The 26283-nt window shown below is 48.0% G+C and overlaps 1 protein-coding gene across 1 annotated transcript in view; it reads left to right on the forward strand.

Moving 5' to 3' along the window:
* Positions 1-2112: 2112 nt before the first annotated feature.
* Positions 2113-26283, forward strand: part of LOC135055857 (protein-glutamine gamma-glutamyltransferase 5-like) — a 174397-nt gene continuing 150226 nt past the window's right edge. Inside the window, exon 1 of the mRNA XM_063960404.1 lies at positions 2113-2190. Within this exon, the coding sequence (XP_063816474.1) occupies positions 2181-2190 (10 nt within the window). The 5' untranslated portion in view covers positions 2113-2180. The remainder of the gene's footprint in view (positions 2191-26283) is intronic.

Genomic DNA, 26283 nt, shown 5'->3' on the forward strand with positions numbered 1-26283 from the left:
TCAATCTCAATGCACGTGTGAAAATGGCGGCGACGCGCGGCTCCTTATATAGAATCCGAGTCTCGCGATAGAATCCGAGCCTCGCGAGAATCCGACAGCGTCATGATGACGTTCGGGCGCGCTCGGGTTAACCGAGCAAGGCGGGAAGATCCGAGTCGCTCGGACCCGTGAAAAAAAACATGAAGTTCTGGCGGGTTCGGATTCAGAGAAACCGAACCCGCTCATCTCTATTATAGACATCATACTTATTCCATTAATGTTCTATAGATAGCACAGAGCACAATATTGGGTAATTTTGCTGGAAAATATATAGAAATTTTAAATCATGAGTGAAGTAACTGGCTATTCTGATTTAACCTACATTTGCTACACAGAGGCCAAGAATTGTCTGTCCTGTGAGGGAGATCCCGGGCTCTTCCCTCTCCCGCAATGCCTGTGGCACACCTCCATTTTAAGAAATGGAGGTTGTTGCCACCCCGGCATCCCAAGGGCCATAATCCCGACAGGGGCAAGAAACTAAAATAACCCTAACCCTCACTTCCCACAGCCTAACCCTCCCCTAATGCAGTCTAACCCTAATCCTTCCCCCCCCCCCAGCCTAACTCTAACCCTTCCACATAGCCTAATCCTAACCCTTCCCTTCCGCAACAGAATTATGCCATCGGCAATCTGACAGGTATCAGGATTCCATTGCCGGCCTCCTAACCACTGGCATCCCATACGTCAACTACATCCCCTCTGCACTTGTTGTCCAACACTACATTTGGTCTAGATTAAGACCCCTTTTCCACCTGAGTACCAGGTCCGATCCAGGATGTTTAACCCGGCTACAACCCGTGTCGGCCACGCTGTTTCCACTGCACTTCGACACAGGTTATTCCCGGGTCGGATCTGTTTCTACTTAACCTGGGTAAGCTCTGTAAAAACTATTGATGTCACTCGTTACTCGGGTCTGAAAACACGGGTAATGACCATTTCCACTGCACAATTACCCGGGTCATTACCGTGTTACCGTGTTCAACCCAGGTAGCTACCCGGGTAGGATTCCAGGGTCACTCAACCCGTGCTGAGCCGTTTCCACTTACTAGAAACCCGTGTTGATGCACGCCCCCGTGCAAAAACACAGGTAAATTTAGCTAGTGGAAAAGTGGTATAACTCTTTCCTTACATGCCCATGTGATGGGGCAATAAATTGATTTGGCAGCTACCGTTTAGTGTATCGATGTTCTGAGAGTCATGTAACTGGGGGGTATGCTGATTCTTGTAGTGCCATTTTGATAATTTTTTTCAAAATGTAGCTTAATAAATATGACAGTTTTACAGCTCCAATAGAAACCTATGTGGGCTGAGGCTGCTGTCGGTAAAGAAGGGACCACGGCAGATATGGAGATATCTAGTGCAGTCCCTCAATGGTACATTTGGGGGATATTTGCAGGTGTCCCCCTAAAATTGGTGTTCTCAGGGAATTTCCTGCAAACATTATTTGATAAATAGGCCCCTTAGTTGTAGTTGTATCATGCCCGTAGCCTGCACTTTTCAAGGAATGCCCTTGAATATGCATGTTAAATAACCTTTAACATCAAAAGAAGGGCAACTGCTGAATACTGCTCATCTCTTTCAATTCACTTGGCCAACGCTGTAACATGGAGGCAATACGCCCTGTGACAGCCAATCCCCCTAAACTTGTGACCTCATGACGTCACACCTAGGGGTGTCAGTCAGCTGCGCCTCCTCCCCAGGCTGAAGGGTGGCTCTGCATCAAAACTACTGGCTGCAGGATGCCATTGCAGGCACACTGCAAGCCACATGCAGATGCTGTGGGCCTGCGCCCTGTGCAATAGCCCCACTCCTACGCCCCTAGTTGCGGCCCTGGATTTGGCAGCCCTAAAAATAACCCTGAGCTAATATAGGAATAACCAATGCAATAAACATTTCTCTATAATTGTCAAATGCTATGTGTCATGCTAGTCAGGTAGGTTTATGTGCAACAGTTCCTATAATTTAGACAAATATCACTGAAAGTAAGGAGGATCTGGGAAGAGACAGACAGTAGGAGGAGGCAGAATGGACAAGAGCTGAATAATGTGGCAAAGTTGACTCATTTCAGGATGCTGCACTTCATTCTGCACAACACATAAAAGACACACGCATAAGACAAGTGACAGCATTAGCTGCTCACTATGGATTACCGTAAGTACCTTAATATTACCTGCTGCATATAATCCATTTGTGCTTTGGATCTCTGTTGCAACTGTTGTGCTGAACTGTATGGGTAAAGATGTTAAAAACAAACAAACAAAAAACACTTTATATGATCTTATAGAGCCTTTGTTACTTATCTATTGATATCATCGACGGTGCTTTTTTATTGCTTTATTGTATAATGTGAGTATACAAATAACTATCTCCTAGCAAAAGTGATAAAGGCATCTAAATAGGTTTGTTTGTTTGTTTGTTTGTTTACTTATTATTTATTTGGGATACACATGAATAAATGTCATCTTTAAAATGAGTCACTTCTTTAAAGAATTAATTCTGTGTTGGGTACTTTTAGAATTTTTATAAATTGAAACCAATTTGATCACAATATTGGATTTATTTCCAGGAATGAATTGGTTACACTATTTTTGTTCTGTTTAATGGGGTATAGTGCGAATTGGGAGCATAACTTACAGTATCTGAAAAAGAATTAGGACTCTGTTCATGAAGCAGCGATAACCCCTTTCTATGGCTTTTCTCCTGGAGAAAAGATTTATCACCAATTCCTCCTATTTAACAAGATAAAACACTGATTTCTCTTGCAGTCTCTGTGTTTGCAGAGTTTGCAGAGTACCATGTCCCCGTACCCTGCTATGAGGACTGCCGTGTTTGATTGATTTAGCAAGCGTCAGAAAGCCCACACAATTTTTGTACATTTACTAGGGTATTCAATTATCCGCAAATTCGCTGCAATTTTTCACCCGAAAATTTTTCGCGGCAATCGGGCGAAAATTGCCGCGAAAACGCTCCGTTTTTCGACCTATTTAATTCCAAACGGGTTTCACCTGAAAATTCTTGCAGTGAAAAGTGCAGGTGAAAATAGGGAAATCAGCCTGTACCCCAAAAAATGCTAAACTAACTTAGGAAAACAGAAGAGAAGTGTATTAGAGATCACATTAGAGAGTTTTTGGGGACTTAAATTGTGTGAAATGGCAGTTATATGCATTTTTTTTAAAAATGCAAAAACATGATAGAAAGAAAGTTTTTTTGAGCAAAATAAATGCTCTCATTAAATTTGGGGTACATGAAAATGGGTATAAGTATATATTTGGGTCATTTTAGGGTACTCTAAAAAAAAGTGGAAACAGACCGATTACTTCCATCTGCAAGCCTAAAAACACCTGTCCCACTCATAAAGCACCCCAATATACCTGTCCCATACCTTGAACCCCAATTTCCATCACTTTGTACTTTTTCACCCCAAAAATGACATGTCATTATTGGCCAATTAAAAATAATTAAAAACCTCAACGTGCCTAATTAGTCATTAAGGGGGGTGTCCCAGGAGTTCTGTACCATATCCAAACATTTTTACCTTAAAATAGTGACTTTTCCCAACTTTTCACCTGCTTCAGAGTAGGTGAAGTGAAATTAGTGAAAAAATGATCACCGATAAATTTTCTAGGAATTTTAATAGGCTGTAATTGCGTTTCGCGGGAAAAGTCTGTTTTTTCGCGCAAAAAACTGACTTTTCACGCAAAAAGTCCGCTATTGCAGCTAATTGAATATACCCCTTGGTTTGATATTAATCATCATCATTAATGTGTACTTGCAACTGTACAAGGTGTAAAATACAAGCAGGAAATATTTTGGCAGATTCAGTTAGCTGCAAGCTACAGTACCTGGCACTGACTTATCTGCAAGGTGTTAGAGGCAACCACCTGCCTGCAGTATGTGCATTGTCTGCAGTACTTGTAGGCAGTGCCAGATTCATACCCTCCAGCTCTACCTTTTTGGCAGGTACAGATTTTTTTTTTGTTTATGGTCTGTACCGATTTTTGGCTCTCCAAACTTCCATTGAAAATATAGGAAAAGGGATGTGGCCACACCCCCTTTACCTGTGGCCACTCCCCCTTTCATATACTTCCCTTGTACCGATTTTTAGGTTTAAAATGTTGGACGGTATGCGGATTAAACCCTGTGGAGGGCACTAGGCATCGAAATCTCAGCGCCCCCCTCGCAGATTAACTCATAATATGTTTTTAATTATACCAACCAACAGTCTACGATCTGGTTTATGTACTTTAAGTTGTTAATGGGTACATTACATTAATACAGTATTTTCTCTGTAGAGTCTTTAATGTAATGTTTTCATTTCTCTGAGTTGATTCACTTTTTTCTATCTTTGGAAACAATTTAATCTTTCAATATCAAATCAATATTATATTGATCAATTGTCGTGGGGCCCCTAAAAGGCGTGGGGCCCATAGGCTGGTGCCTACTCTGCCTATTTGGTAGCATGGTATTCTAGAACTTGGTAAATTTCCCAACATAACAGCTCCATTACTGCCTCACAGCACTGAGGTCATGGGTTCGATTCCTACCATGGCCCTAACTATGCAGAGTTTGTATATTCTCCCCGTACTTGCGTGAGTTTCCTCCAGGTTCTCCGGTTTCCTCCCACAATCCAAATATATACTGGTTGGTTAATTGGCTCCCAACAAAATTAACTCTAGTGTGAATGTGTGCGTATGTACATGTGGTAGGGAATATAGATTGTAAGCTTCAATGGGGCAGGGACTGATGTGAATGGCCAAATATTCTCTGTAAAGCGCTGCGGAATATGTGTGCGCTATATAAATAATTGGTAATAAATAAATAAAAAACTATGGATACTGCTATAGCAGTTGGACACAGGGGAACCACAGCAGATATCTGCAGAACCCCTGTAATACATCCAGGTGATACTAATATTTTGCATGTATTCCCCCGAAAAAAATGTCTGTTTTCCGGCAAAAATTTGTTTAATAAATTTTCCCCCACAGTCTTATACATGTGAAATTGTAATATAAACCTGCCCAGCCATTATATACTGTTGGCATGGGACTGCATTCATACGTATGTTGGCAAATATGATAGAACTGTAATCTGTATTATATAAACTGCAGTACACTAAAGTATGTTTAAATAAATCTCGTCTCAGTCAGACTTGGCAAGTGACATATCTTAGTAGATGTGTTAGTCACATATCTTAGTAGACATGTTAGTTGCGTAATCTTACTGTAGGGCAGAGCTCGCATTGTTTGGAGTGCTTGGAATGCTTTTCTGCTCACATCAGGCAGCTTTTTCTGTACATGCACTGCTGACTAAAGAAATCAGTGGGTAAAATAAAAGGGTACATACAGCAAAGCATGCCATCTAGCAACTTGCATAATATGTACGAAACAGTGGCGTAAGTTTGTCCCAGTTGCCCGGAGGCAAAATAAATGTTGATGCCCCCCCATACAGAAAAAGGGCCTTCCTACCTCTGACTGTTTGTTATTACCCAGGTTTGTCTTATCATAGTGTCCAGCTGTAAAGTGCTACGGAATTTGCTGCACTTTATAAGAAGCTGTTATTAATAACTAGGTGCTTCATCGCACCCTACGGGCGCTCTTCACACCGTCGCAAGGGGCTACACCCCCTTAACCCTTGCATGCCTTTCTGGGGTTCAATATTTGTATTATATGTAGTATTACCTGCATTCCTTTGTTAGTGGTTAAATATTGCACAATGAAAGGGCGTGCGATGGTGAAGGAGGCGCAGCCCCTTGCGACGGCGTGAACAGCACCTGCAGGGCATGATGTACAGAATGTAGCGGGTGCGGGGGGGACTACGGATGGGGAGGGTGTCTGTAGAGGCTGCTGGTGGAGGAGGGGGCGGAAGCGGGGGAGGGTCCGGATGGGGAAGGGTCGGGAGGTGCTGCGGATGGGGGAGGGGCAGAGGAGTGGGGGCTGCAGATGGGGGAGGGGTCCAGAGGCACTGCAGGTGGGGGAGGGGCAGGGGTGCTACGGGTGGGAGAGGGGCAGGTGCGGGGATGTTGCGGATGGGTGAAGGGTTTCGGAGGTGCTGTGGGATGGGAAGGGGCGGGGGTGCCGGGGGTGGGGTAGGGGGTCTGGAGGCACCATGGGTGGGGGAAGAGCAGGTACAGGTGGTGCGGTGGATGGGGAAGGGGGTCTCGAAGCGCTGCAGGTGGTGAAGGGGCAGGTGTGGGGGTGCCGTGGGTAGGGGAGGGGGGGACCACGTATTGAGGAGGGTGTCTGCAGATGCTGTGGGTGGAGGGAGGGCAGGTGTGGGGGGAGAGATATATGGGGGGTGGATGGTGGAGGGGGCCTGGAGGTGCTGTGGGTGGTGGAGAGGCGGGGGAGTGGGAGACGCGGGTAGTGTAGGGGGTCTGGAGGAACAGCGTGGGGGGAGGGGTGCTGCATGTGGTGGAGGGGAAGGTACGGAGGTGTGGTGCATTGGGGAGGGGTCTGGAGGAGCTGCGGGTACTGTACCTGCCAAAAAGGTAGTTGGAGGGTATGCAGTAACAGGGCCAGGACAGGGGTGACAAGGCCAGGACAGGGGTGACAGGGCCAGGACAGGGGTGGCAGGGCCAGGACAGGGGTAATGGGGCCAGGACAGGGGCGATGGGGCCAGGACAGAAATGACAGGGACAGGATAGGGGTGACATGGCCAGGGTAGGGGCGGCAGGACCAGGACAGGGGTGACATGGCCAGTATAGGGTTGACAGGGCAAGCACAGGGGTGACAGGGCCAGGATAGGGGTAACAGGGCCAGCATAAGGGTGACAGGGCCAGGATAAGGGTGAAAGGGCCAGGATATGGGTAAAAGGGCCAGGATAAGGGTGACAGGGCAAGGCCAGGGGTGACAGGGACATGACAGAACACAGGGCGCGGGAGAGATTGGTATTAGGGACAAAACAGTGGTGACCGACAGATGTGTCTTACCGGAGTCACTGCTGCTGGCTGCTGCTGTTCCACTCCAACCTGTTGGGATCTGCTGCTGGTGGAGACTTGGCATGGCTGACTCTCTCAGGCTGGAGTCCTGCTTCCTCTGCCCGTCCGCATCCCTCCCCCCCTCCTCAGTCACACACCGCAGACCTCGCGCAGCTGCCGGGCACTGTGGTAAGGGTAGACTGGGAGTGACTGGTTAGCCCCCGGGAGACGCTGCTGCTGGAGGGAGGAGGGGGTCATAGCATGCACGCGGCGCGGACCTCGCGGCTGCCGGGCACTGTGGAAAGGGGAGACTGGGAGTGACTGGTTAGCTCCCAGGAGGCTGGAGAGAGGAGGGGGTCGGAGCCTGCAAGCAGCGCAGACTTCTGCAGCGCTACCCGCCGGCTAAAGTTTGTGAAGGAGCTGGGCGCACCTCACTGCGGGTGGCAGCGCTGCAGCTAGCTGTGGGGTTGCCGGGGCTGGAGATAACAGAGGCAGTACGGAACCTGTACAGCGGCAGGTGCCCCACAAAACTGCAGCTAAGAAGCGTGGAGTATGCCAGAACGTGACACTCCTCCGCGCCAGAGAGCCCCTGCTGAGTTTTCTGATGTGGGGGGGTCAAGCACACAGTGAGCCGGTGCCCGTCTGTCTGTACGGCTTACCCACTCACACACCCCCATACCTCCCCACTGTCCCGATTTTCGAGGGACAGTACCATTTTTTGGGGTCTGTCCCGCTGTCCCACCCGTGGCCCGCAGTGTCCCCCGGTGCGGGGGGGAGGGGGGGGCAGTTGGGAAGCTCCTGAACTCGCTGTTCTGCTTAGCAGAGCAGCGGTGAATAGATGCGCACAGCGTCTATTTAGTGGAGTATGGATTAAGGGTGGGGTTCTGGCAGCAGAGCCGGATTAAGGGGGGAGGGCCAGGGGGTACGTACCGTGGGCCCCACAGTTTTAGGGGCCTCCCCGGCTGGAGTAGCTCTGTCCCAGCTCTGAAGATCCCCCGTCCTGCCAGCAACAGCAGCAGCATTGTGCTACAGTCAGCACACGCTCCTGCCTGTTGGCAGGTCTGTGGTGTTGCAGGGTCCCTGCTTTCTTCTGCCTGTGCGGGTGTGTAGGGGGGAGCGACGACCCCCTCTGGATTTACCCCTAGCTGAGGGGCCAAAATCCCATGAAAAAAAAATATATATCCGGAATTTGCATAAGGGGGCGTGGCCACGCGTCCCGCGATTAGGCCACGCCCCCAAACCCACAGCAGGCACAGCAATGAGATAGGGCCCCCCTGTCTCAAGTGCCCTGGTCCCCCCGGACTCATAATCCGCCCCTGGGGGCATGCCAGCAGCTCACAGAGCGCTGGGCATGCCCCCTCACTGATGAAAACGGGGGCCCTCCCGTGAAGCCACGCCCCTTTTCGTTGGTCATGCTCCCTTTTTGCCGCATGTGTGTCCCTCCTGTCTGAAGAAAGCTGGCAGGTATGCACCCCTGTCTGTGCCATGCCCATACCATCTGCTTCTGCTCCTAGTCTCCTATAGATTTGCCCAGATCTGTGACTCATTTGACTAACTCCACCCAGTGTTGTGACTCCGCCCAGTGTTAGCAAATAAGTCACAAAGTCACAGATCTGGGCTATTATATAGGAGATAATAATAATAATAATAATAATAATAATCTGCGGTGTGTGACTGAGATGGGGGGGAGGGATGCGGACGGGCAGAGGAAGCAGGACTCCAGCCTGAGAGAGTCAGCCATGCCAAGTCTCCACCAGCAGCAGATCCCAACAGGTTGGAGTGGAACAGCAGCAGCCAGCAGCAGTGACTCCGGTAAGACACATCTGTCTGTCACCACTGTTTTGTCCCTAATACCAATCTCCCCCGTGCCCTGTGTTCTGTCATGTCCCTGTCACCCCTGGCCTTGCCCTGTCACCCTTATCCTGGCCCTTTTACCCATATCCTGGCCCTTTCACCCTTATCCTGGCCCTGTCACCCTTATGCTGGCCCTGTTACCCCTATCCTGGCCCTGTCACCCCTGTGCTTGCCCTGTCAACCCTATACTGGCCCTGTCACCCCTGTCCTGGTCCTGCCGCCCCTACCCTGGCCATGTCACCCCTATCCTGTCCCTGTCATTTTTGTCCTGGCCCCATCGCCCCTGTCCTGGCCCTGTCACCCCTGTCCTGGCCCTGTCACCCCTGTCCTGGCTGCATACCCTCCAACTACCTTTTTGGCAGGTACAGTACCCGCAGCGCCTCCAGACCCCTCCCTAATGCACCACACCTCCGTACCTTCCCCTCCACCACATGCAGCACCCCTCCCCCCACGCTGTGCCTCCAGACCCCCTACACTACCCGCGTCTCCCACTCCCCCGCCTCTCCACCACCCACAGCACCTCCAGGCCCCCTCCACCATCCACCCCCCATATATCTCTCCCCCCACACCTGCCCTCCCTCCACCCACAGCATCTGCAGACACCCTCCTCAATCCGTGGTCACCCCCTCCCCCACCCCTCCCCCACCCACGGCACCCCCACACCTGCCCCTCCACCACCTGCAGCGCTTCGAGACCCCCTTCCCCATCCGCCGCAGCACCTGTACCTGCTCTTCCCCCACCCATGGTGCCTCCGGACCCCCTATTCCACCCCCGGCACCCCCGCCCCTTCCCATCCCACAGCACCTCCGAAATCCTTTACCCATCCGCAACATCCCCGCACCTGCCCCTCTCCCACCCGTAGCACCCCTGCCCCTCCCCCACCTGCAGTGCCTCTGGACCCCTCCCCCATCTGCAGCCCCCACTCCTCTGCCCCTCCCGCATTCGCAGCACCTCCCGACCCTTCCCCATCCGGACCCTCCCCCGCTTCCGCCCCCTCCTCCACCAGCAGCATCTACAGACACCCTCCCCCATCCGCAGTCCCTACCGCACCCGCTACATTCTGTACATCATGCCCTGCAGGTGCTGTTCACGCCGTCGCAAGGGGCTGCGCCTCCTTCACCATTGCACGCCCTTTCATTGTGCAATATTTAACCACTAACAAAGGAATGCAGGTAATACTACATATAATACAAATATTGAACCCCAGAAAGGCATGCAAGGGTTAAGGGGGCGTAGCGACGGTGTGAAGAGCGCCCGTAGGGTGCGATGAAGCACCTAGTAATAATAATAATAATAATATCAAATCCTATGGATCCTGCACTCAAGCAATCTCTCCACTATAAATACCTTGCTCCAGTGCCCTCCTTGCTGAGGCAAGCACCCCCTACATACACAATGCAGATAGAAGACAAGACGGCACTCAGAGGCTTTCCAGTTGGTTAAATACAGTGACCTTTTAATTGACGTCTCAGGGTCAAATCCCCATCATCAGGATACAAAGGTCCAAAGATTAAAAGGTCACTTTATTTGACCAACTTGAAAGCCTCCAAGTCCCGCCTTCTATCAAAAAAAAAAAAATATATATATATATATATATATATATATACACTACTCAAAAAAATAAAGGGAACAATTAAACAACACAATGTAACTTCAAGTCAGTCACACTTCTGTGAAATCAAACTGTCCACTTAGGAAGCAACACTGGCTGACAATCAATTTCACATGCTGTTGTGCAAATGGAATAGACAATAGGTGGAAATTATAGGCAATTAGCAAGACACCCCTAATAAAGGAGTTGTTCTGCAGGTGGTGACCACAGACCACTTCTCAGCTCCTATGCTTTCTGGCTGATGTTTTGGTCACTTTTGAAAGCTGGCGGTGCTTTCACTCTAGTGGTAGCATGAGACGGAGTCTACAACCCACACAAGTGGCTCAGGTAGTGCAGCTCATCCAGGATGGCACATCAATGCGAGCTGTGGCAAGAAGGTTTGCTGTGTATGTCAGCGTAGTGTCCAGAGCATGGAGGCGCTACCAAGAGACAGGCCAGTACATCAGGAGACGTGGAGGAGGCCGTAGAAGGGCAACAACCCAGCAGCAGGACCGCTACCTCCGCCTTTGTGCAAGGAGGAACAGGAGGAGCACTGCCAGAGCCCTGCAAAATGACCTCCAGCAAGCCACAAATGTGCATGTGTCTACTCAAATGATCAGAAACAGACTCCATGAGAGTGGTATGAGGGCCCAGCGTCCACAGGTGTGGGTTGTGCTTACAGCCGAACACCGTGCAGGACATTTGGCATTTGCCAGAGAACACCAAGATTGGCAAATTCGCCACTGGCGCCCTGTGCTCTTCACAGATGAAAGCAGGTTCTCACTGAGCACATGTTGCAGACGTGACAGAGTCTGGAGACGCCAAAGAGAACGTTCTGCTGCCTGCAACATCCTCCAGCATGACCGGTTTGGCAGTGGGTCAGTAATGGTGTGGGGTGGCATTTCTTTTGGGGGCAGCACAGCCCTCCATGTGCTCGCCAGAGGTAGCCTGACTGCCATTAGGTACCGAGATGAGATCCTCAGACCCCTTGTGAGACCATATGCTGGTGCGGTTGGCCCTGGGTTCCTCCTAATGCACGACAATGCTAGATCTCATGTGGCTGGAGTGTGTCAGCAGTTACTGCAAGACGAAGGCATTGATGCTATGGACTGGCCCGCCCGTTCCCCAGACCTGAATCCAATTGAGCACATCTGGGACATCATGTTTCGATCCATCCACCAACGCCACGTTGCACCACAGACTGTCCAGGAGTTGGCAGATGCTTTAGTCCAGGTCTGGGAGGAGATCCCTCAGGAGACCATCCGCCACCTCATCAGAAGCATGCCCAGGCGTTGTAGGGAGGTCATACAGGCACGTGGAGGCCACACACACTACTGAGCCTCATTTTGACTTGCTTTAAGGACATTACATCAAAGTTGGATCAGCCTGTAGTGTGTTTTTCCACTTTAATTTTGAGTGTGACTCCAAATCCAGACCTCCATCGGTTAATAAATTTGATTTCCATTGATATTTTTTTGTGTGATTTTGTTGTCAGCACATTCAACTATGTAAAGAACAAAGTATTTAATAAGAATATTTCATTCATTCAGATCTAGGATGTGTTGTTTAAGTGTTCCCTTTATCTTTTTGAGCAGTGTATATATATATATATATATATATATATACACACACACACTAGCTGGAGTACCCGGCGATGCCCGGGATTCTAAGATTGTCTATTTACAAAAATAAATTTAAATATGAAACACACAGTATAAATAACATTGTAGATAGCTGAATGCCCGTGCTTTGCTACGGGCTGAGGATGGTAAATTAGAATGATAGTTGTTTGTTAATTTACGTTGGTTGGAGATCTAGTATATTGGCATATCTTGCTTCCCTGACGCACTTTGGGGGTCATTCTGACCCGTTCGCTCGCTGTGTTTTAACTAGTGATGAGCGGGTTCGGTTCCTCGGGATCCGAACCCCCCCGAACTTCACCCATTTTACATGGTTCCGAGGCAGACTCGAATCTTACCGCCTTGCTCGGTTAACCCGAGCGCGCCCGAACGTCATCATCCCGCTGTCGGATTAGTATTCTATATAAGGATCCGCGCGTCGCCGCCATTTTCACTCGTGCTTTGGAGATGATAGCGAGAGGACGTGGCTGCGTTCTCTCAGTTTCTGTGTTCAGTGTGCTGCAAATATCTGTGCTCAGTGTGCTGCAAATATCTGTGCTCAGTGTGCTGCAAATATCTGTGCTCAGTGTGCTGCAAATATCTGTGCTCAGTGTGCTTGCAAATATCTTTGCTCAGTGTGCTGAAAATATCTATGTTCTTTGCCTGAAAAACGCTCCATATCTGTGCTGCATTGTAGTATATAGTAGGAGGACAGTGCAGAATTTTGCTGTGACCACCAGTATATATATAGCAGTACGGTACAGTAGTCCACTGCTCTACCTCTGTGTCGTCAAGTATACAATGCATCCATACCTGTGCTGCATTTTAGTTGTGCGCAGTATATAGTAGGAGGACAGTGCAGAATTTTGCTGACCACCAGTATATATATAGCAGTACGATACAGTAGTCCACTGCTCTACCTCTGTGTCGTCAAGTATACTATGCATCCATACCTGTGCTGCATTTTAGTTGTGCGCAGTATATAGTAGGAGGACCGTGCAGAATTTTGCTGTGACCACCAGTATATATATAGCAGTACGGTACAGTAGTCCACTGCTCTACCTCTGTGTCGTCAAGTATACTATGCATCCATACCTGTGCTGCATTTTAGTTGTGCGCAGTATATAGTAGGAGGACAGTGCAGAATTTTGCTGTGACCACCAGTATATATATAGCAGTACGGTACAGTAGTCCACTGCTCTGCCTCTGTGTCGTCAAGTATACTATGCATCCATACCTGTGCTGCATTTTAATTGTGCGCAGTATATAGTAGGAGGACAGTGCAGAATTTTGCTGACTACCAGTACATATATAGCAGTACGGTACAGTAGTCCACTGCTCTACCTCTGTGTCGTCAAGTATACTACAAAAGTTCAGTAAAATGACCCAAAAATCAAAATTAAAAGCGTCTGATGAGAAGCGTAAACTTGCCAATATGCCATTTACGATACGGAGTGGCCTATGTTCATGGCTAGTGGTTCAGATTCACATGAGGATGGAAGCACTCATCCTCTCGCTAGAAAACTGCAGTGCCACTCCTAGATGGGCCAGGTGTTTGTGTCGGCCACTTGGGTCGCTTAGCTTAGCCATCCAGCAACCTTGGTGCACCTCTTTTTTTCTTTGCATCATGTGCTGTTTGGGGACTATTTTTTGAAGTGCCATCCTGTCTGACACTGCAGTGCCACTCCTAGATGGGCCAGGTGTTTGTGTCGGCCACTTGGGTCGCTTAGCTTAGCCATCCAGCAACCTTGGTGCACCTCTTTTTTTCTTTGCATCATGTACTGTTTGGGGACTACTTTTTGAAGTGCCATCCTGTCTGACACTGCAGTGCCACTCCTAGATGGGCCAGGTGTTTGTGTCGGCCACTTGGGTCGCTTAGCTTAGTCATCCAGAGACCTCGGTGCAAATTTTAGGACTAAAAATAATATTGTGAGGTGTGAGGTGTTCAGAATAGACTGGAAATGAGTGGAAATTATGGTTATTGAGGTTAATAATACTATGGGATCAAAATTACCCCCAAATTCTATGAAAAAACACCCGAATCCAAAACACACCCGAATCCGACAAAAACATTTCAGGGAGGTTTTGCCAAAACGCGTCTGAATTCAAAACACGGCCGCAGAACCGAATCCAAAACCAAAACACAAAACCCAAAAAATTTCCGGTGCACATCGCTAGTTTTAACACAGCAGAGCGAACGGGTCCCTGCTGCGCATGATTGACAGGCAGAGGCGATCGTTGGGCGGGAGGGGGCGAAACGGCGGCGTTTGGCCGCCGTTTCATAGGCGTGGTCTGGCCAACGCAGGCGTGGCCAGTCCGAACGGGGGGGGGGGCGGGCCGCAGCGGCTGCGTGACGTCATACGCAGCCGATGCGAGCCAGGGAGCGAGGAGTAGCTCCCGGCCAGCACGCTAAAGCTGCGCTGGTCGGAAGCTACTCCTGAAGTGCAAAGGCATCGCTGCTGTGCGATGCCTTTGCACTTCTGCGAGGGGGGCCGGACTGACATGCAGGGTGGACTAGCCCTGTGCTGGGTGTCCCCCCGCATGTCAGTGTGAATGATTCTAGCTGTGCTAAAATTAGCACAGCTATGATCAACTCGGAATGACCCACTTTGTGTAGTGGCCGGGCCCCTTTTTGGTCCCCCAAGGGACCCTGCTCTTCCCACTATACAACTCTCAGTCTGTGGCTTCCTGCTGCCTCCATTCCCCTCGTCACATCATGTCAGTGCCCCTGTAAAATTATAGATTTTTTTCACAGTTTATTATATAGCACAGCACATTATGTATCTCCTGATATACTCTGTGCTGCTGGGGGACCATGCTACTTCCACTATATAACTCTCAGTGTGTGGGTTTGTGCTACCTGCATTACCCTCCTCATATCATGTCACTAGCCTAGTCACATGCAGCCCTGTCATCACTGACATATCATGCATGCCCTGATATAGTCTGTGCTGCTGGCCCACCTCTAGGGGTGCTAGGTGTGTTACCCCCACAGTGTTTGTTCCCAGAGTGTAAGTAATTTGTGTAGCAAGTTTGGTGTAAATTGCTCCAGGCATTAAGAGTTATGCTGTCTGCTGAAACACTCTGTGCTGCTGTCCCACTGCTAGTGGTGTCTAACCCCCACAGAGTTTGTTTCCAGATTGTAAGTCAGATGTGTACCAAGTTTGGTGTAAATTGTTCCAGCCCTTCCACAGTTATGCTGTCTGCTGACATACTCTGTGCTGCTGTCTATACATTGCTTTAGCAATTTCCAGAGTTATGCTGTCTCCTGATATACTCTGTGCTGCTGTCTCCCCCCCCCAGCGATCTTCGCTTGTGGATTTGTATAGAAATACAGACAGAAGGACAATTTTTCACTTTTTTAATAGTATATACTGTATATATATATATATATATATATATATATACATATATTGTGACAAGGACACTGGAATAGTGTTTGAGGGCAGGTATGTTTGTCCCAGGTTCTTGTCTTACATGTTTAAGAAAAATGAAAACTTCTAGGGAAATGTTTTGTTTTGTGATAACCTTTTCAGTTTGCTGGAAAAGCCGGATAAGGGCCCTGAGACAGAGACAGGGCAAGTTCCAGACATTGGGCCCAGTTCGGATCTTTGGCCTCACAGAGGGCTAATCAGGGCTTTCAGCTGTGCAAGAGCCTTATAGGGCTGCTAGCCTGATTAGTGGGGGCAGACTGGCTGAGGTGACTGCAGAATCTCTGTGAGAGAAACACGCTTCCTTATACAAGTGAGCCATACAGTATTGACTAGAAAACTTTGTGTTTTTGTTTAGAGACAGTTAGGAACGTCTTGTGTTTAGTTAGTGCCGGACAGGCAAGTTATTTTCTTTTGATGTTTGTTTTATTTTCTGTTTAATAAAACTGGTTGCGGCCAGTTGCACCACAAACTGGACTTGTACGATTTCTCAGCTGCTGCTTGCTGCCATCTACTCCAGGAAACGGCATCCTGTTCCCCTACAGTGTTACAACTTGGTGGAGAATGCGAGCATTCCGTTCTGCGCATAAGTGAAAGCAGCAGCTTTATGAGGCCTGCAGAAAATGGTGGTTTATGCAGATACAGCCCAGTGTGAAGTTGCTGAGACTCCACCCCTGAGGATTTGATATATGTCCTGGGTGAAAGCAGCTACAAAGCCGCCTGAAAAATCTGTTGACATGGAGGAACTGCTTAAAGCCTTGCTGCAAGCTACAGCGGCTCAGCAGGAGGCCAACAGACAGCAGCAGGTGGCTATTGACGAACTTTACAAGCAACAGCGTCAGGATAGAGAGGCCTTAGCAGAAGTGGTGCAGAGACTTGCAGCCCGGATTGGAGATGTTGCCGTCAGTGCTCTGACCAGCTCTAGTTCTATATGGGCCAGTCACTTCCTGCAGAAAATGACAGAGGCTGATGTGGAGGCCTATCTGACCACGTTTGAAAGGACTGCCGAGCGTGAGCACTGGCCGAAAGCACAGTGGGCCCGTCTGCTGGCACCTTTTCTGTCAGGTGAGCCACAAAAAGTGTACTTTGATTTAAGCCCTGCTGAGGCTCGGGACTATGACAAAGTAAAGACTGAGATCCTGACCCGCCTGGGAGTCACGCTGTCAGTATGAGCACAACGGGTGCACTGTTGGGTGTATGCCATGGAGAAGCCTCCTCGTTCCCAGATGCACGACCTTATTCAGCTAACAAAAAAATGGTTACAGCCAGAGACATTAAGTGGTCCCCAGATGGTTGAAAGAGTCATCATGGACCACTATTTGAGATCTTTGCCTGTGGTCCTGCGCAAGTGGGTGAGCCATGGAAATCCAGATACTGCTGACCAGTTAGTGGACATGGTAGAGAGGTATCTGGCGGCAGAGGAACTACTGATGACCACCCAGCAACCCATAGATCCTTGACAGCGCCCTTCAGTAAAGACTGGTAAGAGTGTTCCGTGGGAAAACGTTGCTGGGCGGTTAAGAGAATGCAAGGCTGGAGATACTGTAAATACTGGCCCTGGAGACAGGCCAATGGGACTAGAAAGGTCAATGCCACCAAAACGGGTTGATAATCGTGTGGTATGCCAGGTTATGTTATTGCCAATTGCCCAGTCACGCAAGAACCCATGCATTGTGATGCTGCCTTTGAATGTCGCAGAATGTCTTTCTTTGCTAGGTTAGCCTGTACTGTGGCACCTTCACCTGAGCTGGAAAAACAAATGTGTGCTGTGTTCTTAGAGGGTAACCAGGTAGAGGCCTTGCTAGATTCAGGAAGTTTAGTTACCCTCGTGAAAGCTGGGTTAGTGAACCCCTTAAAGGTCCAGCAAATACCTATTGGGGTAACTTGCATTCATGGGGATACCCAACATTATGTCACTGCTGAAGTGAATATAGAAACCTGTTGTGGGTCAGCAATTGTTAAAGTAGGACTGGTCCCCACCTTGGTGCATGAGGCCATAATAGGGAGGGATTTTCCTCATTTTTGGAAACTGTGGGAATCACGTTTAGCAACAGATGTGAGAAGTAAAGAGCCTGTTGATAATATCAGTGATTTTATGGCTGTACGTGTTTCCTCAAAACTTTCTGACCCTTTACCTTTTGCTAGTTTGGCTGGTGAAGTGACAGATGGGGAGTCCAGTGAGGACCCTCTTACTGGGAACAGGGACATAGTAGTTAGAACTGAAAGAATGCCTGACCTGGAGGTAAAGAAGGATCTGTTTGCGTCTGAACAGTTAAAGGATCCTACCTTAATAAAGGCTAGAGAGAATGTTAAGATTGTTAATGGGGAACCTGTGGTACCAGGTGACAGGGTTACGTATCCCCACATGGCCATCTGTAATGAGCTCTTGTACCACATTGTCAAAAGGGGTGAGGATGTGGTGGAACAGCTGGTAATTCCCCAGCCTTATAGGAGAACGGTACTAGATTTAGCCCATTGTCACGTTACAGCAGGACATTTAGAGGCAGAAAAAAACCACTGAAAGAGTTTTACAAAGGTTCTTTTGGCCAGGGGTTTATAAAGAAGTGTCTGAATATTGTTCTTCCTGTCCTGAATGCCAGTATCATGTCCCTAGACCCCATTTCAGGAGCCCACTAGTTCCCATGCCTATTATAGAGGTCCCATTTGACAGGATAGCCATGGATCTGGTGGGGCCCTTGTTAAAGTCTGCTCGGGGCCATAAGTATATCCTGGTAATAATGGACTATGCCACTCGATATCCTGAGGCTGTCCCTTTAAGCAATATCACAACCAAGGTGATAGCTAGGGAGCTGGTGCAAGTTTTTAGTAGAGTGGGAATTCCAAAAGAAATTTTAACTGACCAAGGTATCCCATTTATGTCGAGGGTCATGAAAGAATTGTGCAAATTATTTAAGGTCACTCACCTCAGGACGTCCGTCTACCATCCCCAAACTGATGGGTTGGTAGAAAGGTTTAATAAAACATTAAAAAGTATGTTAAAAAAGGTTGTTGATAGAGATGGGAAAAACTGGGATTGTTTGTTGCCCTACTTGTTAATAGCCATCAGAGAAGTTCCTCAGTCCATTTGATTTGTTGTACGGTAGACACCCCAGAGGGCTGTTGGACATTGCCAAAGAGACATGGGAAGGACAGCCCACTCCTTATAGAAGCGTTATTGAACATGTAACACAAATGCAGGATAGGATTGGAGCTGTGGTACCTATTGTCAGAGAGCACATGGAACAGGCCCAAAGTGCTCAACAGAGGGTATATAACCGGAATGCCAAGATACGGGAATTTGCTCCTGGAGATCGAGTTCTTGTTTTGGTACCTTCTGTGGAAAGCAAGTTCCTAGCTAAATGGCAGGGTCCATTTGAGATTAGGGAAAAAGTGAATGAGGTTAACTACAAAGTATTCCAACCGGGAAAGAGAAAAATTGCTGTCTGTCTGGATTCCGGTGTCAGTCTCCTGAACGCCGGGATCTCGACAGCTGGTATATTGACTGCATCGCCTTATAGAATATTCACTACATATGTTTTAGGAGTACTATAAGGGTCAATTGTAGTGAGTGTGATAGAAGGGTCATGATATGTATTGAAAGTAATATAAGGGGCATATATATATATATTGTGGTACACTCACCATATATTATAGTACCCCCAATACATATGACTCTTCTAGTACACCCACTAAATATGAGCAAGTTTACCCGAGGGAGTGATTATAGGGAGAAATTAATTTGTGTGTGTGTGTGTGTGTGTGTGTGTGTGTGTGTGTGTGTGTGTGTGTGTGTGTAGTGCCGGGGGCTTGAGGGAGATGGTAGGCACTCAGGCAGCAGTGAGGAAATGTCTCTGGGTTACAGTTATCTACCTTAACTGTAACCCACTGCGCTGCCTTGCTGTTGATATACGGCGGTGGAACATGCGGATGGGGAGCACAGAGCCATAGACATTTCCTCACTGCTGCTGAGTGCCTGCCATCTCCCTCAAGTCCATGGCACTACACACACACAGTAAGTAACATCAGCTCCAGTGACTCCACAAGGTAGATGCTAGAATCAAGTGGGCTAAAGGACCTCTGATGTCAGGGGGAGGAGCCACATCACCAGGGGGAGGAGCTAGGCCAGTGGGATAGTTCTGTCACTATCCACACCACCAACTACACCCTTTAGTAACCCAGTAGTGAGCAAAGCGGAGCGAGCCACCGTAGCGGAGCGAACCATCAAGCCCAAAGCGTGGCGAGCGAAGCGACGTGGTTCCTCCCGCTGGAGATGTCAGAGGTCCTTTCTCCAACTTGATTCAAGGCACAACCTTACAGTTAAGGCTGTCAAGAACTGGGTCCTACAATGCCTCGGGCTGCCTCCGCTGCTGTGTATAAAACGAAGTGGAAGTGCGGATGCTGATAACTCTCTGCTCAGCCCCCATTTCACAGCAGAAAAATTGAGGTCAGCACTCAGCACACGGAGCGGGAGACAATGGAGGCAAAGTGCCCCCATTAGGGTAGAGCCTGGCGGAAGCCGACTCCGTTGCCTTCCCGGAGTTCCACCTCTGGTACGGAATATAGTATAAGTAAAATATATATTAAAAATATACAAAAGTATAGACCCAAAGACAAAGAAGGAGATTGGACCTTGCTCACCTAACCATTTTCATGGCTGGTGCATAGTCTGTAGCCTTGTCTGTTGTTTCCGTTATACATGTAAGTTAGTTACAGTATGTGTAGTCATTTTTATCTTCAAAGCAACCTCATTAGTATAGTAAACAGTATAGCTAGCAGGCAGATAGGAGAAAGTTTAGGTAAAGTTATAATGACTCACTGAAAAGATATAAATTGCAAGCTTTTGGAACTGCTTAGATATCACCAGACCTAGGATTCGAATTTTAATCTATTCTGTTCTGTTGGTCAATAAAAAAATGTCACGTTAAAGGGGGGTACACACGGAGAGATCTTGCTTAAATTCTAAGCATTCTGACTAGATTGCTTAAGCCCCGTACACACGGGGAGATGTGTGCTGAGCGATCTAGCACAGAATGCTCAGCACACATCTCTCCCTCCGCTGGGCACACAGCGCGATGTGTGCTGAGCGAGGGAGGGGGGGGGGGGGGATTGGGTAGGCGCTCACTTCACCGCTGAGTCACTCACTAGATTTGGCATGCATGCATGCCAAATCTAGAGCCGGCGATAGCGATGCGTGCCCTGTCGCCAGCATCCTACACACGGAGAGATCCGTGCTTAATTTCTAAGCAATTTAGTCAGATTGCTTAGCATTTAAGCACGGATCTCTGTGTATGCCCCATAGCAATAGCGATGCGCGGCCCCGCGCATCACTATCGCCGGTACTAGATTGGCTTGTATCGCCGGAACTAGAATCTAGCAAATCACTAATTTCACTGTTGGGTGAAATGAGCGCCCCCCCTCTCGCTCAGCACACATTGTGCTGTGTGCTGAGCAGGGGAGAGATGTGTGCTGAGCGGTCTGTGCTAGATCGCTCAAGACACATCTTTACCCGTGTGTACTGGCCTTAACTCAACATTCTCTGGCTACTATAAATGGCTAACATGATGCAATATTTTAGTGAGAGGAGAGATAATGATTCCCCTTTCATTTTTGGAGAACGTAAGAGTTCATCTCTGGAGACCAAGTAAAGGAGAAGCAAACAGAAATAGGCAAGACAATTTACAAGGCTACACAGTAGACTTAGGGGGTATTCAATTACCCACAGTCAATGACCGTGGTTATTTGTATCGCTGAGGGCTATCTTATTAGCCCCACTGTTGCAGGCTCCCCCCATCCGATGCTTCAGGCACCCGAAGCATAATTCGTGATAAGCGGCTGCCAGAGCTGTGAGAACACGTGTTTTTGTGTGATTGCGGGACCGTGTTTGGCCAATGAAAATGGACTCTAATCGCAATATTCGTTCATTTTCACCCACTGAAAATGGATCGGATGTAATTGGATATCCCCAAAACAAACCAGCTCCAGTATAAACAGAGTTGGGAAAACAAGAGAGGGAGAAACAAATCAGTGCTTGTGGAAAAAAATAATAATAATAATAATAATAATAATAATAATGTTGTTGTTGTTGTTATTATTTTTATTATTATGATAGCCATTTTCAACCAATAGGACTCAAAGCACATTATTGCAGAGAGTGGGTTCTCTGTAATCATCAGTCTCTGCTCCCTTGAGCATAGTCACACTACAAACCAAACTTGCCAACTGGTCTCTCTACCTGAAATCAACATGTTTTTTTTTATTTATACATTTTCTCAGACGGGGGCATGAATGGCCCACCAGGAGAACATACAAATTACAGGGCCCACAAAAGGGTCTTGCTAGCAACATAGTGGGTGTGGCCAACCACATGTGATGAGTGAAAAGCCATTAGAGTGGGCTTTTTCATCCCACAGAGGAAATGATTATAGCCCTACCCTCACCTCTAAATGAGCACATTTTACCTCTGTGTATAGAGTGTCTCTGGTCTCCAGCAGGGAGGCCTGTGCCATGCTGCAGTTGGTTGGCTCTGTTGGTGTAGAGTACAGGGGAAAATTTTGTTGGCAGAGTGTTCTGGGCTATCTGGTGCAGTGACACCAGTCCACATACTTTGTTACTTAAACAGTAATGCAGGTTTATTTAGTGTACACTGGTGACTGTAATCAGGAGCCCATATATCACACAAGGAGACAGCATTAGGTAGTGGTACTTATCAGGAGATGTCTGTGGTGGTGGTGGTGGTGGTGGTGAAGCATGGAGGACTGCACAGCCGTGCAGTCTGACTCCCACTGTAGAGAAGATGGTGCATGCACTGGAAATGCTGTGAGTCTCTGTCACTGAGATCTGCTCCCAGTCTCAGCTCTGCACACTTGTACACCAGGACTCTGTCTCTCATTCTCTGTGTGTTACACTCTCCTCACACTGTCTCTGAGATGGAGGAACAGCAAACTACATTATAAGACTCCGCCTCTGAGTGACTCCTGGCACTAGAGGTCTGACACTAAGGGATGCACCCATAGACTGGTACACAGAAGGAGACAGGTACAGAGCGCACCATATCCTAACAGATTTAAGGGTGAGGGTGCAGCCGCCCCCTGCCTGCCTAATTTTATTATTTTTATTGATTGGTTATAAGCCCTCATTTGATGAAAGCCAATTTAATAGAATATTAAAGAAAAAGACACTAACTATGACATTTTTTTTATTTTTTATTATGTGTGCATATTTACAAAGTAGGAAAGCTTACAGGGGCAGTATGTGCATGTTCTACCCATTTACACCGCGTTCAAGATGGCATAAGGCACAATACAGTGGAAATATTTTGGAGTTACTGGTACTTTTTGTGCTGACTGTACAAATACAAGCATCCAAGTGCCACCCTCAAACAAGTGCCACCCCTAGGCATGTGCCCCACGCACCTAGTGGGAAATTCGCCACTGATAGAGCAGAGATTTGCTACTTTTTTTTTCAACTCAACTGCCAGCACATTGAACAAGTTGCTAAAATTGTCAGTGCACATCATCAGATTTTTGTAGAGATTTTATCATTATACCCACATTTCACATAATGTCACAATGTGCCCCCCAGTCATACCTCCCAACTATCCCAATTGCATTGGGACAGTCCCATATTTCTGGGACTATCCTGCTGTTCCACCCATCTGCTGCCCCTGTGATGAGATCTGATTGGGCCCCCTCCTCTCCGTCACTGCAGTAGACTCTAGCAATGTGCGTGGACCCAGGGGCCCGTGTGCATTGCATTCCTTCCGCCCATTATAAATACGCCAGTGCACAGAATGTAACAGTAATACTGGCATGTGGATACCTATTAAAGGTATGTGACCCAGACAAAAAGCATGTGAGCTGAAAATAATTGTTACCTAATCCTGTAAGGAGTACCCCTGAATCCACCTATGCATTTAGATCCTGATTCCAAGCAGCACATAGGCGGTAATTCCAAGTTGATCGCAGCAGGACATTTTTTAGCAGTTGGGCAAAACCATGTGCACTGCAGGGGGGGCAGATGTAACATGTGCAGAGAGAGTTAGATTTGGGTGGGTTATTTTGTTTCTGTGCAGGGTAAATACTAGTGATGTGCACCGGAAATTTTTCGGGTTTTGTGTTTTGGTTTTGGGTTCGGTTCCGCGGCCGTGTTTTGGATTCGGACGTGTTTTGGCAAAACCTCACCGAAATTTTTTTGTCGGATTCGGGTGTGTTTTGGATTCGGGTGTTTTTTTCAAAAACCCCTAAAAAACAGCTTAAATCATAGAATTTGGGGGTCATTTTGATCCCATAGTATTATTAACCTCAATAACCATAATTTCCACTCATTTCCAGTCTATTCTGAACACCTCACACCTCACAATAAAAATTTGCACCGAGGTCGCTGGATGGCTAAGCTAAATGACACAAGTGGCCGACACAAACACCTGGCCCATCTAGGAGTGGCACTGCAGTGTCAGGCAGGATGGCCCTTCAAAAAAATTGTCCCCAAACAGCACATGATGCAAAGAAAAAAAGAGGCACACCAAGGTCGCTGTGTGACTAAGCTAAGCGACACAAGTGGCCGACACAAACACCTGGCCCATCTAGGAGCGGCACTGCAGTGTCAGGCAGGATGGCCCTTCAAAAAAATCGTCCCCAAACAGCACATGATGCAAAGAAAAAAAGAGGCGCACCAAGGTCGCTGTGTGACTAAGCTAAGCGACACAAGTGGCCGACACAAACACCTGGCCCATCTAGGAGTGGCACTGCAGTGTCAGGCAGGATGGCCCTTCAAAAAAATTGTCCTCAAACAGCACATGATGCAAAGAAAAAAAGAGGCGCACCAAGGTCGCTGTGTGACTAAGCTAAGCGACAAAAGTGGCCGACACAAACACCTGGCCCATATAGGAGTGGCACTGCAGTGTCAGGCAGGATGGCCCTTCACAAAAATAGTCCCCAAACAGCACATGATGCAAAGAAAAATGAAAGAAAAAAGAGGTGCAAGATGGAATTGTCCTTGGGCCCTCCCACCCACCCTTATGTTGTATAAACAGGACATGCACACTTTAACGAACCCATAATTTCAGTGACAGGGTCTGCCACACGACTGTGACTGAAATGACTGGTTGGTTTGGGCCCCCACCAAAAAAGAAGCAATCAATCTCTCCTTGCACAAACTGGCTCTACAGAGGCAAGATGTCCACCTCATCATCATCCTCCGATTCCTCACCCCTTTCACTGTGTACATCCCCCTCCTCAAAGATTATTAATTTGTCCCCACTGGAATCCACCATCACAGGTTCCCGTGTACTTTCTGGAGGCAATTGCTGCTGGTGAATGTCTCCACGGAGGAATTGATTATAATTCATTTTAATGAACATCATCTTCTCCACATTTTCTGGAAGTAACCTCGTACGCCGATTGCTGACAAGGTGAGCGGCTGCACTAAACACTCTTTCGGAGTACACACTGGAGGGAGGGCAACTTAGGTAGAATAAAGCCAGTTTGTGCAAGGGCCTCCAAATTGTCTCTTTTTCCTGCCAGTATACGTACGGACTGTCTGACGTGCCTACTTGGATGCGGTCACTCATATAATCCTCCACCATTCTTTCAATGGTGACAGACTCATATGCAGTGACAGTAGACGACATGTCAGTAATCGTTGGCAGGTCCTTCAGTCCAGACCAGATGTCAGCACTCGTTCCAGACTGCCCTGCATCACCACCAGCGGGTGGGCTCGGAATTCTTAGCCTTTTCCTCGCACCCCCAGTTGCGGGAGAATGTGAAGGAGGAGATGGTGACGGGACACGTTCCGCTTGACTTGACAATTTTCTCACCAGCAGGTCTTTGAACCTCTGCAGACTTGTGTCTGCCGGAAAGAGAGATACAACGTAGGTTTTAAATCTAGGATCGAGCACGGTGGCCAAAATATAGTGCTCTGATTTCAACAGATTGACCACCCGTGAATCCTGGTTGTCACAACTGAGGGCTGGTGCTGACCAGGGGGAAGCCTCAGTTGTAGGGGCTGAGGTATATGTGTACCTGGGAGGCAGTACAGGGTTCTTGGACATGCAGGGAACCTTTAGAACAAATGCCCGAAGGCGTGACCACGACAACAAGGGAAAGTTCAAAGGTTTTATTAAACACAGTTCAGAGGAATACTGATGACTTGGTACTGGTAATAGGAAACACAGTTCAGAGAAATACTTGGGATCGATGACGGAACACCGATGGTGACTTGGAATCGATGACGGAACACCGATGGTTACTTTGGGATCGTTGGTAAGCTTTGAGTGAAGCTGGGGTTCGCAGATAGAAATACACTATTGTACTTAGAAGCACAGGTGAAGCATGAAGTGATGCTGGGGATCGCTGGAGAAGAAGCTGGAGAATGGCTGCTGGGAAGCCGGAGTTCAGACACAGGTGAATCAGGGTAGACTGTAGAGGGTTAATCACTGGAGTGTCGGGTTACACTGCAGAGTATAATCACCAGGGAGTCAGGCTGTACTGCAGAGAAAGTCCATGGGAGAACTGCACACTGGAATCACTGAAGACAATTGAAGCACTGACATCTTTCCACCCCAGGAACAGGATATTTATACCTGCTGGGAAGCAGGGATTGGCCGGCTGATTAACCAGAGACCAGAGTGCAGCTGCTGTGTAATCAGGCTGAGAGCAGAGTGCAGCTGATAGGCTGAAAGGTAACATGTGATTAGGAAAACATGGCTGCGCCCATGGTAGCTTTTGGAGGGAAAGATTGTTTGTAACTTGAATGTGAGCTTTAACCATGAAGCTACCAGAATCACAGTAAATAGATTTGAGACAATGAGATGCAGCGTGCTGCACACAGACAGTG

This window comes from Pseudophryne corroboree, chromosome 3 (genome assembly GCF_028390025.1).
Source record: "Pseudophryne corroboree isolate aPseCor3 chromosome 3, aPseCor3.hap2, whole genome shotgun sequence".
NCBI classification, from domain to species: domain Eukaryota; kingdom Metazoa; phylum Chordata; class Amphibia; order Anura; family Myobatrachidae; genus Pseudophryne; species Pseudophryne corroboree.